The sequence below is a fragment of the Mandrillus leucophaeus genome, unplaced genomic scaffold (assembly GCF_000951045.1).
Source record: "Mandrillus leucophaeus isolate KB7577 unplaced genomic scaffold, Mleu.le_1.0 Scaffold849, whole genome shotgun sequence".
Classification (NCBI taxonomy): Eukaryota; Metazoa; Chordata; class Mammalia; order Primates; family Cercopithecidae; genus Mandrillus; species Mandrillus leucophaeus.
The window spans coordinates 1083070-1098028 of NW_012109241.1; the positions used below are offsets into that span (position 1 = coordinate 1083070).

Sequence of the window (14959 nt, forward strand, 5' to 3'; positions counted from 1 at the left end):
ATACACTTGGTTAGAGTTTTAGAGTTCACTCCTGATTGGTGTTTGGAGATGAGATCTTGGTGGCAGGAGAAGTACACAGAACGACTGGATCTGGCATGAGGATGAATGAAGTTGTCTGGTTGATAATTGCTCCCAAGACTTTTGTTGAATTTGGGGGTGGGGATGGGGAGCCTTAATGAAAAATCTGTGTCTAGGCAGGCAATGCCTGAGCTAGGAGTGGGTTCACAGTAATCCAGGTCCCTGGCTGGCACATGAAGACAGATTTGAAATACTTTCCTTTCCAACTCTTCGCTAGCCAGCGCATGTGATGATGTTTGCCAAGACATGGCTCCTAGGGCTGGGAAAATATGTGAGATCATCCGCCAGATTCCCTCACTTGCTTCCTGTAACACAGCATTATCCCCATTTAATGAAGAGGAAAACTGAAGGAGAACTTGATATGTCACCATGCTCAGGGAGTCAGTGCCACTCCTGGAATCAGCATCAATATCTCCTGCTTCCCAGGGTGAGATTTTCCAGTGCTCCATGCTTCTGAGTGCTCTGCTTTCTACAGAAGCTATCGTTCTCTCCCCAAGACTGGCAGGTATTGGCCCTGCTATTGGTCTTTACTGTTGATGAGGAGGTAAAATTATAGCTAATTTCCATACAAGTGGGTCCCCATTTTGGAAAAAGTAGCTGGCTAAACTCATAGACTGCAGTAGAATCTTGGGGTTATCCAGGAAGAAGAGGCCCTGTCTTTTTGAATCCATGTTTAAAAAGCTCTGCAGTTGGGGCTTACAGGGCTAGTGAGAGAGGGAAGTGAACTTGGGGCTCAGGGTAGGCATGCCTCTGAATACTGCCTTGTGATATTTTGGTAGTGGGTTCTAGGAGCTGGGTCCCTGGGCCTCCCACTCTGTCTTCTTGACCAAATATCTTCAGTAAGCTCCAGCTGACCCCATTCTTCCTATGAGTGGCTGCCTCTCCTCCACCCCACCATCGCTTCTTGCCTGGATTATTGCAGATACCTGCTCTCAGGTCCTCCTTTCCACATTCCATCCTGATGTAGCCAGAAGCTCTCTCTTCCTCATGCATACCTCTGATTAGGCTGCATCTCTTCCCCACTAATTCACACACCTTCAGTGTCTTCCTCTGACCTTCAGAACTGAACCCGACTCTCCTTGTTGACATTCAAGATCCTCCAAAATGTAGCTCCAAGCTTGCATTCTAAAATTTTAAAATGTTTTTCCTATTATTGGACCAAATTCCAGCCAGACAAGAGTTCTGCTTCTTTCCTACTCTTCTGTCCACCCTAAATTAGCTCAGTCAAACCTCTCCTTTGATCTCACCCCATCATTTAAGAGAGGTTCTCCTTATGCCTCTTCTTCACTGAGAAGTGTAACCTGACCACTGAATCTATTGCCACCTGCTCTTCCTCTGAGGTTTCAATTCACCGTTGGTATTCCTCTGAAGTTGAGGATAGGTTGAATGGGACTGACTGCAGCCAGGGAGAATATTTCAGAGGCTATTGCTATAGATTGGGTGGGAAAGTTCCCCTGGTAGGAAAGAAGGTGTGGTGGGCAGGAAAGGAAGGAAATGGCTGTGGGCTGATGCTGAACAAGTGACCATAGTCCTTTGTCCCAGGAAGTTGGAATTAGGGTCTAGAATCACAGTGCCAGAGCAGTCTTGTCTGTCTTGAACCTGCAAGGAGACCAGCCAAGTCAAAAGACCATTCTTTGGGATTATAGCCTCCTCTTCCTAAAGCCATGCCCTCACACCCAGTTTCATTCTTCCAGCTTCATCTTTTTTAGAAAGAAAATATAACTGCCCAATTTTATTTTTATGCATTTATACTTAGTTATTTATTAGAGAAGGTTTTTGGGAACCAGACCTAAGCCTGTCATAAACAGGCCTTAAAGAAACTGGCCATAAACAGGATTTCTGCAAAAATGTGACGTGCTCATGATGGCTATGATGCACACTGCTAGAAGCTGTTGGTTTACTGGAGCAGGGCAAGGAATGCCTGGCCCGCCTGGAGCGGAAAACTGCTCAAACCACAAGCAATAGCATACTCCTTGAAGTTGTTGGTTTACTGGAGCAGGGCAAGGAATGCCTGGCCCGCCTGGAGCAGAAAACTGCTCACATCACAAGCAATAGCATGAGCGGCCTGTGCCTTAACAACATGTTTTTTGCTGCAGGTAATCAGCCAGAGCCTATTTCTCTACTCCTTGCTAAGAATGCTTTGTCCCCCATAAGGAATGCTTTTAGCTAATCTATAACCTATAGGAACAATGTTTATCACTGGCTTACTGTCAATAAATATGCGGGTCAAACTCTGTTTGTGGCTCTCAGCTCTGAAGACTGCCAGCTCCCTGATTCTATTTCTGTGTCTTTATCTTCAATTCCTCTAGCGCCGCTGGGCTGGGGTCTCCACGCCCGAGCTGGTTTTGGCAGAAGGTCTTACTTTGTTCCCCAGGGTGGAATGCAATGGCATGCTCACAGCACACTGCAGCCTCAATCTCCTGGCTCAAGCAATCCTCCCCACTCAGCCTCCCTAGAAGCTGGGAATACAGGTGTGTGTCACCATGCCCAGCTAATTTTTGTATTTTTTATAGAGAGAGGGCTGTGCCATGTTGCCCAGGCTCATCTCAAACTCCCAGGTTCAAGTGATCCACCCTCCTTGGGCTCCTAAAATGGTGGATTACAGATGTGAGCCAGGGTGCTGGACCAACTGCCTAATTTTATAAACAAAATGTTTTCTTGAAAATCCCAGAGTTATACAATAAAGTAGACCTCTTCCCAAAACTGGTGTCCTGGAAGGAGCTCGGAGACTGGCTTTGGTGGCCTAGAATTCTAGTTCTGGCTTATACCAATCTGGTTTCTCTTGAAACATATTCCCATTTTTTAGGGAAAAAAAATTTCCCCTAAATTCTGAAGGCTCTTATTGCAGTGACATTCTGAGGGCCCTTATTGATCAGATTGTCCTGGAGATTGTTAACTTTCCTGAAAGGAGAGAGAGGCCTTACCTGGCTCAGCAAACACCTGGGAACTCATGGTGGCAGCCGGCACAGAAGAGCTGGGGAGACCTTCATATTAGAGGGCAAGAGTTGGAGGTTTCTGGGATTTTCTTGGCCTCTCTGCTTCTTTGGCTGCCTTACTTAATTTTTTAAACCAAATCATGATGTTATTTTATAGGACAGAAAAAATTAGGGAGAAGAGAGGGAATTCCTTCGCAGAATTATTGTCAAAGAATTATGAGATGAGATCCAAAATCTGCAGAGTAGGCATTGGGTCCTGGGGACGTTTCCAAGAAATTGAAAAGGGAAGCAGTGGGCTAGGACTGGGCACATTTTCCATACATTGCTGAGACTACTGGGGATGGAATAGGAAAGGGAGGTGCAGTTATGCCCAGCCTAAAAAGAGGAAGTGCTCCGAGCTGGATCATCTCATGGGCTGCACTTCCTTTGCACTTAAGTGTTTTTTGTAGAAGAGAGAGGAAGAAAGTAAATTGTGGTCATCAGAGAGGTGAGTAGATCCAAAATTTGCACTATCCTCAACTCTGTCAGCATCTTCGTCGTGGACTTAACCATGGCTGAGATTCCAACCAGAGATTAGAAAAACCTGTGTATTTCTAAACCTTGCTAGCAGGGTTCTAAGTGATACCACTCTTCACAACCCAAGGTGGTATTAATTAGAACTTTGGCTGAAAGAGGGATGCCAGGAATCCTACAGATATAAAGCTATCTTATATTCCCCAGGAACACAGAACCATTTGATGGGAGTAAACCCAAAAACATGGACTCCCAGCCTTGTTCTTTGTCTTAGATTCCCTCTGAGACAGCACAATTAGAGGAAGAATTAAATAGGACCTGAGAACTGTTGTCTTCCACCCTGTCCTTTCTCAGAAAAACTGAGACCTGAGGACAGAAACAAAAGCTTTATCTTATCTTTTTCTTAGTATCAGAGGATATGTGATGCTGGGTAGCACATGAAGATCTTGGAGTACTATGGTTTTCAAACCTTGCTTTAGTTGTCAAAGTCTTTCCCCAAGTAAAATCAAAGGGGAATTCCAATATATCACCAGGGCCAGTGGAGTGGTCTGTGTGATACAGGAGCTGGAGGCCCCTGTCCCTCTCACCCAGCTCCAGGGAAAAACAAAGTGTGGGACAGACTGATCCATTAAAGCTCTCTCTCCCAAAAATGCATATCAAGGCACGGTATCTGATGCAATATTAGTAGACAAACTGACATAGCTTCTACTTGCTCCAGTGGATGGTTGGTGCAGGGCTGAGAAATTCAGTATCATAGCTGCATCAAATGCCAGCTTGGAAGCATGTCATGGATGTTTGTGTAGTTACCCCTGCACTGCACACTCATCCCTGCCTCCGTCTTGCTCATGCAGATACTCACCATTAACTCCTTGAATTCTTGTCTTTTTCTTCCTCCATATTCCAAATTCTGGAAATTATTGCTCACTTGACTTCCATCCTCCCTCCTCCATGTAGTCCTACTAGACTGCTCAGATTTGATTAGACAACACCCTTTCTGTGCCTGAGTTGTACATTTCATTTATTTGACAGTAAACCTGCCATGCCAGGCCTGTGTTTTCTTTTCTAATCAAAAGACGAAGTTTTCCTTAGGCCCTCTGCGGACCAGCAGTCTTCACTGAAAACCTGCGAATGACATATGGGCATAGAAGAAGGCACAGGAGCCTTGCCCAGAGGGGACCAGCATTCTCTTTTGGATGTTACATCAAGGAAAAGTCAAGAGCTATAACCTTCAACTGAACTTCCTCTAGGTAAAGCCTTAGGTTATACTTGTCCCAAGGCCAGGCAAAATGCCCACTTGTATCTATTAGACTGATTCCCTATGCTTATCAATCATTGGATGTGGCAAAGGATGAAAACTAAGAAGCTGTATCTCAGTTTATACTTCTGGAAATAGTGGGGTTATAGTGTTATAAAGGTTAGATTAATTGACAAATGTAAAGTGCTTTAAACAGTGACAAGCACATAGTTAAGTTCTCAGTAAGCTTAACTGTCATTACTTTTAGGAACTTCAGAAGAAGTATGGCTAGGAAATGCTAGGAATTCTAGGAAGGGACTCAAAGTGTAAGACAATAACATTCTCATGATTTCTCCCAAACAGAGGCTCATGCTTCCAAATTGAAACATGTTGCAGTGGGCATGGTTTTTCAAAGAATTACTTGTGTTGTGGAAAAGAAATGATGAGGAATGCCAGAGAAAGGGAAGAGGTCCCAGATATCTTGCCAAGGATCAAGTGTTGGGAGTACTCCAGGCTTCAGAGGCATGTGGCTAATGTGGTCCAGGAACAGCAGCTTCTGAGTGATATCAGTGTCATAATTGGGCAGGACTTCAGTGACAACAGGCAGTTTGTCTGCTATTTTCATTTTGCAGATTACCTTCCCAGACTTCAACTTGATGCTACCTGCAGAAGTTGAGTGTGGGAATGTTAAGCCAGCATTTCAGACCATCTGGATTCAGCTGTTCTGCCCAGCTCAGCTGTCTTCTGCAGAGAGTGGGTGGCTGTCTAGCTTCTTTCTGTTTCTCATTTTTGGTGACTCCTTGACAGCAGCCATCTAAAGTGGATTCAATTCGCATTTTCTGCTGCTGGGGAATGAGAAACCTGTGGTCAGAAATAACTCCTAATGGGGGCTGAAAATGAATCACTTGTGGTGAAAACAGATCTCCTGGCTTCCTACCTGGTCCCCAGGAATACAGAACCATTTGATGGAAGTAAACCTGAAAACATGGACTCCCCGCTTTGTTCTTTTTCTCAGATTCCCTCCGAGACTACACAAGTAGAGGAAGAATTAAAAAGGACCTGAGAACTGTTGTTTTCCACCCTATCCTTTCTCAGCAAAACTGAGACCTGAGGACAGAAACAAAATCCTTAAAGTCGTACAGGATTAATATCCCTGTTAATAGGCCCGGGTGTCTCAGTGCTCAGGTCCTGGATATATCCCACGAGTCTTTTACCACAGCGTACTCTCTCATCCTGGGCCTCATTTATCCCTTCCACAAAACAGAACTAGCTGGTATTTGCTACTAGCCTTTCCCAAGGTTGCTTGGAGGTTCCTGGAAGAAACATTCCATAAGCTAATTTGCATAGCTTTTAGTGATGCAACTGACATGCAGTAGAAACTCAATAAATAATGATGGCTACTTGTGTTGAATTTGTTCTCCAGGCCAGGAGCTACCGAATTTATGTGTGTTATCTAATTTAATCCTTCTGATTGACTCTGGAGTAAGTGCATTTATGGTCCTTGTTATGAAGATAAAAGAACGGAAGTTTAGAGAAGCCAAGTATCTTACTCACAAGGCCCATGAACACACTCTTTAACTATGCTGAGCATGCAACTACATGCCTTTGTTTATAGTGCTATTTGCCTGTTATTTCACATAATCCTCCCGTGGCAGGTGTCTTTACCCAAACTTTACCAGGGAAATTAAGTGAGTTGGGGGCACACCACAGCTGGAGCAAATCCAGGAGGTAAAATAGGGATCCACCAACCCCATCCCTACTCTAATACGTTGAACTAGAATCTTTGGGGAAGATAATTTAGAATCTGTGTTTTTAAACAAGTCCCTGGTGATTTTAATACACAGCCAGTTAGAAGCCATATATCTAGTTTAAGAATCTGTTTTATGGTTGGATAAACTAATGCCCAGTGAGAAAACAGAAGTTTCCCAAACTTACCTTACAAGGTGGCTACACAGCAAAGCCAGGAGCCATAGATCATGCATGAAGCCCACGCCCTGCATCACATAGTAGTTGCTATGTTGCTTTACCTAGAGCCCCACCCACCTGCCTGGACCGAGGTAGTCATTCTCTTGGCTTCTGCAGCATCAGTGGTCAATAAGTCTCTGCTGACTGCTTCTCTGTGACTTGCTCCTGGCTGCAGAGAACTGCTTTCCTCAAGGTCACATCCCCATTTCTGGGGTAGTCCATATGTAATGATTGGTTGATGTAGGTATAGAAACTCCTGCTCCCTGTCTCCTAAATTGGGCCTGTTCAATTCTGAAGGGTCATTTCAGCTCCAGAATATCCCATATGATGAGTTTAGGGGCATACAGGGACACTTCCTCTTAAGTAAAAGACTAATAATTGCATCTCATGACTCTACCATTTAAAAAGAAGTGCAGTGCCCAGTAGGCAGCTTATCTCCACTTAGGAGGGAGGGCTACTCTGACTCACATACACAGAAGGTTACCAGTAGTGACTGGGATGCTGAGCAGGAATGGGCTCTGCAATGGGTCCAGGCTGTGGCACAAGAGATCCTGTGGCTTGGGTCATAAACCAGGCGGACCTTATGGTATTAGAGTTACCATACTGGGATGGGAAAAGAGGCCCACTGGGCCCTGTGAAATCTATGCTTTAGTAGAAGAACCTGGGGTTTTGGAGAAAAGTCAGCTGTCTGAAGAGGAGAACTAGTATCTTTTGAAAAAAAGTTCCTGGTGTGCTACTGAACTTTTGTAGAGATAGAGAGCTTGGCCATGGGAAATCAAATGATATTTGTAGCCAGAATTTTGCAGACTTTGCTCCCCATGATCTGGGTTCAATCAAACCTACCAAATCATAATGCCAGGTGGGCCCAGTGGTAATTGAGGCAGTGCATTGGGATTGGGCACAGCAGTGCCAAAGGGCATTGCACAGTAAACCGTATGAGCAGATGGCTCAGACCCCCATGTCATCCATACTGCATGCCACTTGCTCACTTCATACCCATGGCTTCCTGGGAGTCACTCGTGACAAGCTGATGGAGGAAGAAAAAGGCTGAGCATGGTTCACAGACGGTTCAGCTCAGCATGTGGATACAAATGAAAAACGGATGCCAATTGCTCTACAGGTCAACTCAGGGATGGCCTTGAAAAGGAGAAGTGAGGGGAAATCCTCTCAATGGATAGAGTTTGAGCAGTTTTCTCAAACTAGTCATCGACTTGTATACACAGAGAGGTGGCCTGAGGTTAAAATATATATGGACTCATAGATAGTGTTGAGTGGTCTGCATCATTGGGCAGGGGCCTGGAAAAACAAAGGTAAAAAAATCTGGGAGAAAGGGGTTCTGGGAGAGAGGCATGTGGATGAAACTATGAGGCAGGGCAGAGTATGTAAAGATGTGGTGCTAATCCCATCAGGGAATCTGGACATAAAGAATGACTAAGGTAACAAGAAGACTCAGCCAGTTGGCATCAGCCAGTTTCTGTTATTTGTCACCACAGTTCTGGGACAGTGAGAATATGAATGAAGTCATTATGGTAGCAGGAGTTTAGATGACACATGGCCCTGTAGCTGAATGTCCAACCTGCCAGTAACATAGCACCTTGTTGATCCCCGGCTATGGCATCATCCATCCATCTGGGAGACTAACCAGCCATTTGGTGGAAAGTACATGTTTGATTACATTGCATCTATTCTACTCTGAAAAGGGCAATGACTCACCTTAACTGGAGTAGACACACTTTCCAGGTATTTCTGACTCCAGTACCTTAGACAACACCATTATCTGAGAGCTTACAGAGTGTTCACTGGCACGAGTTGCCACATAACATCACTATAGACTGGAAGACACACTACAGGAAATGAGGTGCAGCACTGATCCTATCCTACTATCTACCTGTGTTATCCACAGGCTTCCAGGCTGATAGAGTAATGGAATGGCCTGCTGAAGACACAGTTAAGGCACCAGTTTGGAAAGAATATCCTACAAGAAAGAAATATTATCATCTAGGATTCAATATAGACCCTAAAGCAAATAATAAGTGATGCTGTATTCCCAATAGGTAAAATTCATAGATCCAGGTCAAAGGTGGAAGTAAAAGTTGCCCTACTTACCGTTACTCCTAGTGACCCACTTTGGGGATTTGTGCACATCAGGGCTGTATGGATTTAGAAATCCTGTTTCCCAGAGGAAGAATGCTTACCCCTTGCTTCCTAGAGGGAGTCTCATTAGTCCTCAACTGTGGCTGCAATCTATATCTTTAGACTTGCAGGCCAAGAAACTAACAGGCAAAGAGAGGAAGAGGTCACCATCCAGGTCAGGGTAATGGGGCCTGGTCAACAGAAGTGGGTGGAGCTGCTTTTACTCAATGCGGGTAGATAAGAATATGTTTGGCACCTGGGTGACCCTTTTGGGTGTCTCTTGACCCATTTTAATGGCAAATGGACAACAGTAGCAGCCATATCCTTGTCTTGAGAGGAGTATGAAGACCAGGGGCTGAACCTCTCAGGGATGAGAGCCGGGGTGAATCCTGAAGGCAAGCCACTTAGGCCAGCAGAGGCACGGGCTGAGGTTGAGGAAAATCTAGAATGAGTGTTCTAGGAATGGGGTGATAAGCGTCATTTATAACCTGAAGACCAGTTGCAGCTGTTGGGGGTGGCCACTGTTCATGCCACCAACCTTCTTGTAAGTTTCCTAAAGAAATGAGGCTCAACAGATTTCTGGATGAGTTTTCCAGAACTTTGTGTATAAGCAAGTGGATTTGAATGGCACAAGGGGTGGGTCATGGTGGAGATCATAGTGTGCTGCCCAAGTTTTTCCCTCCCAAGTCTAAAGTGCTTCTTCCCCAGCTGCTAGAAGTGTTGGCAGCCAATGCCTTTCAGCTGAATTTCCTCTCTGAGGCCTGCCCTCAGCTAAAAACAGCTGCCTTGCCCAGAGTTGTGTCCTCTTCCAGGAGCACCCTGCAGCCAGGACTGGTTCAGATAGGGGTATAAAAGCCTGGCCCTTGACCTCATTTGTGCTATCCCAGTTCTAAAGTTCCCTATGGGATTGCTGAGACCTGGGCTGCGATTGCATCACAGTATCAATTCTCCCTCTCATTAGTTCAGCTTCCCCGTACTCTCAGTGAACTCTGCATGAACATCTTCATCTAAGAGTATGCTTTCCAGAGAAATCAGTTGGTGACATCCCTGATTCCTGGTTAAGATCTGAGTGCCATCAGAAAACTCAAACACATCCAATATTTTGTGCCCACAGTTTTATACTCAAGGCCCTGTTGACGCTATTCCCAGTTGGAGGGGAATTTGGTTCGGGATTCCTTGAGAGAGGAATAGGGGATATGAGCAAATTCTGTTCAGCCGTTCACAAACAGAGGGTACCTCTTCCCTCTACTCCCCTTCTTGATCTCCTCATCAAGATTGACCTGAAACCTGAGGGTCTGTAATCCCAGTGAGCTATTCTGTGGCCATCCCATGCCTCCTGGACATGCTGACCTCTGGAGGTACATCGTGATTGAGGTTTAGGGCTGAAGTCTGCTAGGCTATAGGATAGGCAGAGAGGTTGTTTGTACTCAGAGTGAGGGCCAGTGATTGCCCTGAGTGGGAGCCCTTCTGTAGTAGATACAAAAAGCTCTCTGGTGGTTCTGGGGATCTGTGCTTCTTTTCGAGGGCCTCATAGAGAAATCTTCCAGAAATAGAGTCAGTGTGCCAGTTAGCCTGGCCCCTGTCTGACTTGGGCTTATGAGTGTAGAACCCTCTGACAACATTCCTTCCCTCCATGGGTGGAGCTAGTGATGCTTTCCAAGAAGTAGTGCTCTCAGAATAGGAGATCTTGGTGGGTCATTGGTCAGATCCCTTAAAAGATATTAATATATCCCTATTATGGATGGGGTAACTAAAGCCAAAAGTAACGCAGTGACGGAGACCATTTCTCTGTCCGGGATGAAACTGAAGTCATCTGCCTCCTAGATCAGTGCCCTTCCTGATGTCTCATTCTGTTCTTCATATTGCCTTGTGCCATTGCCACCACACAGTCCAAGGGGGACAGCCTTATGAATGGTGCCCCTGGGAGCTTTGCATGCAGTGACCCTGCTGGGCATGCATGACACAGTAGGCCACTGGCCCTTCAGATCAATGGCCTTAGACCATGCAGAGTTACACCAGCAGGGCTCCTGTGACCCTTTTCTACCCTTGGGGACATAGTTGGTCTCTGCATTCAGGTGCATGGGTAATGTAACCAATGGAAATGCAAGCTCACTGTGTATGCTGAAGGGGAATCCTGATTTAAGTTGCTTATACAGGAAAATGAGGGCCTGTCCATTTGACTGGAAGTTCTCAAGCTGGTAAAGTTAAGGTGTGAGTAAACAGTGAGAGAGAGAAGTTAATTTTCTGGGTGTAAGAAGCTAACCTTTAATTGCAGCTTTGGCATTTAGAAAGTTTCCATGTCACTGGTTCTACCTCTTCATCTACAAAATTTGGCATTCCACCCTGCCTCAGCCATTCTTGCAATTATCTTCTCCCTTCCCATCTACCAATGCCCCGGTTCCATACCCTCCATACACTGCAATAGAGAGCTAAGTGCTTCTCTTTTCTCCTCCCAATTCAGCCCATGGCCACCTGGTTGCCCTTCCTGAACCCCCTCATAGTGCGGTCATGGCACTTCTCTCCACTGAATCAAAACTTGCAATGCCTTCTATTCCTGGTGTGACCACATGCTCCAGTTTGCTTAAGACAGCGTTAATTTATATCTGTTGTTCCAGAATACTTATGAATAATACCAGTTTTCTGCTCTCCAAACTTGACTGGGAAGAATCATATGTTCACCTTACATGAAGCACAAACTCCGCACCTAGACAGCCTGGCCTCAAACTTCTTTCCAAATTTCCCCACCATTTCACATATACTCCAACACTGACACCTTTTGATGGGCTCCCACCCAACTGGATAAATGCACTATGATCATTCCTACTTCTTGGAATTTGCTCAAGCAACACCTTTTCTCCTCTACCTAGACTGAAATACCTCCAGCAAGGCCTGTTCACTTTGTGCATGCACAAAGACCTACTTTAAGCTCCACCATACCTGTAAAGTCTGCACCCCTAAACCTCTGGTAAAGGGTCATCTAGCCTTCCTCTGATTTCCCAATGTCTGTCATGTCTGCCTAGTCTGGGTTGGAAGACCGATGAGCAGGGTCAGGTAGAGGTAGATACTACAGGGCTGTTAAAATAGGTCCCAGGAGAGGCAAGCATGGGGTGGGGAAAAAAGGAATGGTGGCAAAGCTTGTGATGTTTTCGTGACTGATGTGTTGGGGTCTGGGAAATACTGTTGAAAATGGGAATAGAAGGCTGAAATGGGTTTGTCAGTTTCACCCTGCATTTCAATGAAGCCAAAAAGTCATTTCCCAGGGACACAGTTCCCACCCCCATAACCAAGCCCCTCCCGGCCACAATCACCTTAGTCCCCCTCAGCTCAGTGTGGATTTCCCGCAAAAAAATTACATCTAGTGACTATAATAAAATATGCACATACTTTATGTATTCCTAAAACAACATTTACTTCCATTTAATGAGTGACGCTTTGGGTTCACAGGAACAATGACATTTTTATACTAATCATCTTTGCCAGGACCTTTACAAGATTCCAGGGAGGAAGAGAGGAGAGGGGGAACATTGCCCGCTTGTGGCAGGGGATCGAACTGGGGGTTCCATGGGGTAAAGAATCTGCACAAAGCTTTACAGTTTAAAAATAACTGATATACATGGAGGATACATTTTAAAGCCTCAATAAATTAAATGCAATAGGTTTTTAAAAACATATATATATATATTAAATATAACCCATGCCCTTTGGACTGATAATGAGGTTACCTCAGAATGCATTGTAAGAAGGGAAAACAAATGAGGCAACACTCAGCCTCCGGTTTGGTTTCAAAAATGGTGATTATTTACAGCTTTGGAGTTGGAGATTTTCGGTCCAGATACTTCATGGAATCCTGCACCCACTTCTTCTTGGGGTCGGCACAGATATCCTTGGCCAGTTTGGTCTTGAAGCTGTGGGAGACAGAGAACGCAAGTGGAAGGATTGTTTTTGAAAATTCTGCCCATTTGACCCTAAATATTTAAGGACAATTTGCCACTCGACAAAGGGTTGCCATGGAGAGGAGGAAGGATGAAACTCCTGGGTTAGTTGCTGCTCTGGAAGGCCTAGTAAAACCATCTTTACTCTTAACTTGAAGAAATTGATATGACCACAGCAAGCTCCCAGGCAGGGAGCTGGGAGTGAACATTCACTTTGAAAATTAATGAATTGGACCAGAGGTCAAACTATCGGAGTCTATGACTCCCAGCAACTGTGACACAGTTCTTGACTCTGTGCCCTAGACATTAACTTTTTGTCTAAGGGAGGGTGAGCTTTATTTACTTACATCACAGCTTTCTGGGGACATTTGCCACTGATGATCCTTCTGTAGCTCTCCAGTCGCTGAAGGGGTATCTTCTTATTGGTCAGGGTAAAGCAGCAGGTGGTTGCAACAGAAGCTGAATTTTGGGGAAAAAAATACACAGAGAAAAAAACGAGCCACATGATGATACATATACATTTCCAAGCATGACTTTGTAAAGGAAGTTAGGAGAAAGCTAGAAATTGCGAGAGGTGGAGGGAGAATCCCTCTGCTCTGAAGTCCTATGCGTCTGGCGGATGCTGTCCTGTGTCTTCAGCATCCTCCCCTGTGCATTGAGGACTCATCATTACTGTTGAGGGGAAGGAAAAAGCTTGGTCAGTGTGACAAATGCTAGCTCTGTCATTATAAAGACCTACGTGGCCATGGGATGGTCATGGTAATTTTCACCAAATATTCTCCATCCTTAGTTGTGAGACACAGGATAGACTCGCATTTCTTGACAACTTTTGTTTGTTGGAGGCATTAATTCGTTTTGATCAATAAGGGAGGAGACAAAGTGATGGGTGTCATTTCTGAGCCACAGTGCATTGCCTATGCAAGACTCCTGAGAGTCTTATCACTTATCACAGTATCCATCAATGTTCCCTGTCATGGGCAACTTCTCCATCAGTCTAGAGTCCTGAGTATAAAATGCAGAAGCCTGAGCCTATACATTATAGATATTTAGTAGAAGTGAGAAGGTAACTTTGTTAATTTAGTTAATTCTGTTAAGTCATTGATAATTTAGAACTGTTTGTTACCATGCCATGCACTGGCTCAGGGGGACTGACACACTCAGTAAATTTGTCACCAGAGTATGGGAAAATGAGTTATGGAACAAATCTCCTAGATAACTTTCCCAAACAGTGTCAAAATAAGTCACCTCAAGAGATCCCCCTGGGACCTCATTCTTCTCTTAGGCACTGGCTCTGAAAGCTGTCCTGGAGTTGAATTAACATATTGAGCTTCTAATCAACAGATTTTCCTTCTCCCCCACTGCCAAAAATGCCCACCATGTCCACAGTAAGAAAGAGCTATTCTTTAGAGTGCCCCATTCTCAAACACTGTAAGGATAGCTGGATATGGATGCACTCAGCATCCCTCTTGAATGTGGGGAACAGCCTTGGGAGCCTGGGCTTCTAGTTCTGGCTCTTCCAGTGACTGGATGTGAGGATGAGTCATTTCTTGTCCACCCACAAAACCCATTTCCCTATTTTTCGGATGGAGAATTTGCAGTGAGTCTCTAAAGATTCTTGCTGACCTGGTAGCTCTAAAGGTGGTTACCTTTCCCATAAGGAGTTGGGGGGCTTACCTGGCCCAGTGAGCCCCTGGGGGCTGAACGCAGCTGCTACGAGCAGCAGCCACAGAAGTGTTGCGGAGACCTTCATGTTGGAGGCCGAAGGTGTGAGATTCGGCGTGAGAAGTGGTGGTTTCTGGGTTGGTCTCAGCCTCTCTGCTCCTCTGGCTCATCTGCCTGCCTTTTATAGGGAGCAGACTGTGAGGGAGCTTCCAGGGAAGTCTTTGCCTATGCAGGGTCATGATGAAGGAGTTTCTGGATTGCTGACAAAATTCCAGATCCTAGGAGGTCACGCAGAACAGAAGAGAGGCAAGCTAGTGGGAGGGACTTGGTGCATTTTTTAATCCATCTGGATCTTGCTGTTGGAAAGGAGGGGAATATGTGATTATGAAAAGAAGTTACACATCTGTATTGAGTGAAGGGAGCAAGAAAACCAAGGGCCGGGGGGATATGTTGAAATTAAACACCTGTAGTGGTGGAAAGGAGCAAGAAAACCAAGGGCCTGGGGG

At 45.2% G+C, this 14959-nt stretch overlaps 1 protein-coding gene across 1 annotated transcript; it reads right to left on the bottom strand.

Moving 5' to 3' along the window:
* Positions 1 to 12229: 12229 nt before the first annotated feature.
* On the bottom strand, positions 12230 to 14682 carry CCL11 (chemokine (C-C motif) ligand 11). The gene is made up of 3 exons (XM_011968592.1): positions 14466 to 14682; positions 13139 to 13250; positions 12230 to 12764 (listed from the first exon to the last, which is right to left on the bottom strand). The coding sequence occupies exons 1-3, from the start codon at positions 14539 to 14541 to the stop codon at positions 12659 to 12661; spliced, it is 294 nt and encodes a 97-aa protein (XP_011823982.1). The 5' UTR covers positions 14542 to 14682; the 3' UTR covers positions 12230 to 12658.
* Positions 14683 to 14959: the final 277 nt, after the last annotated feature.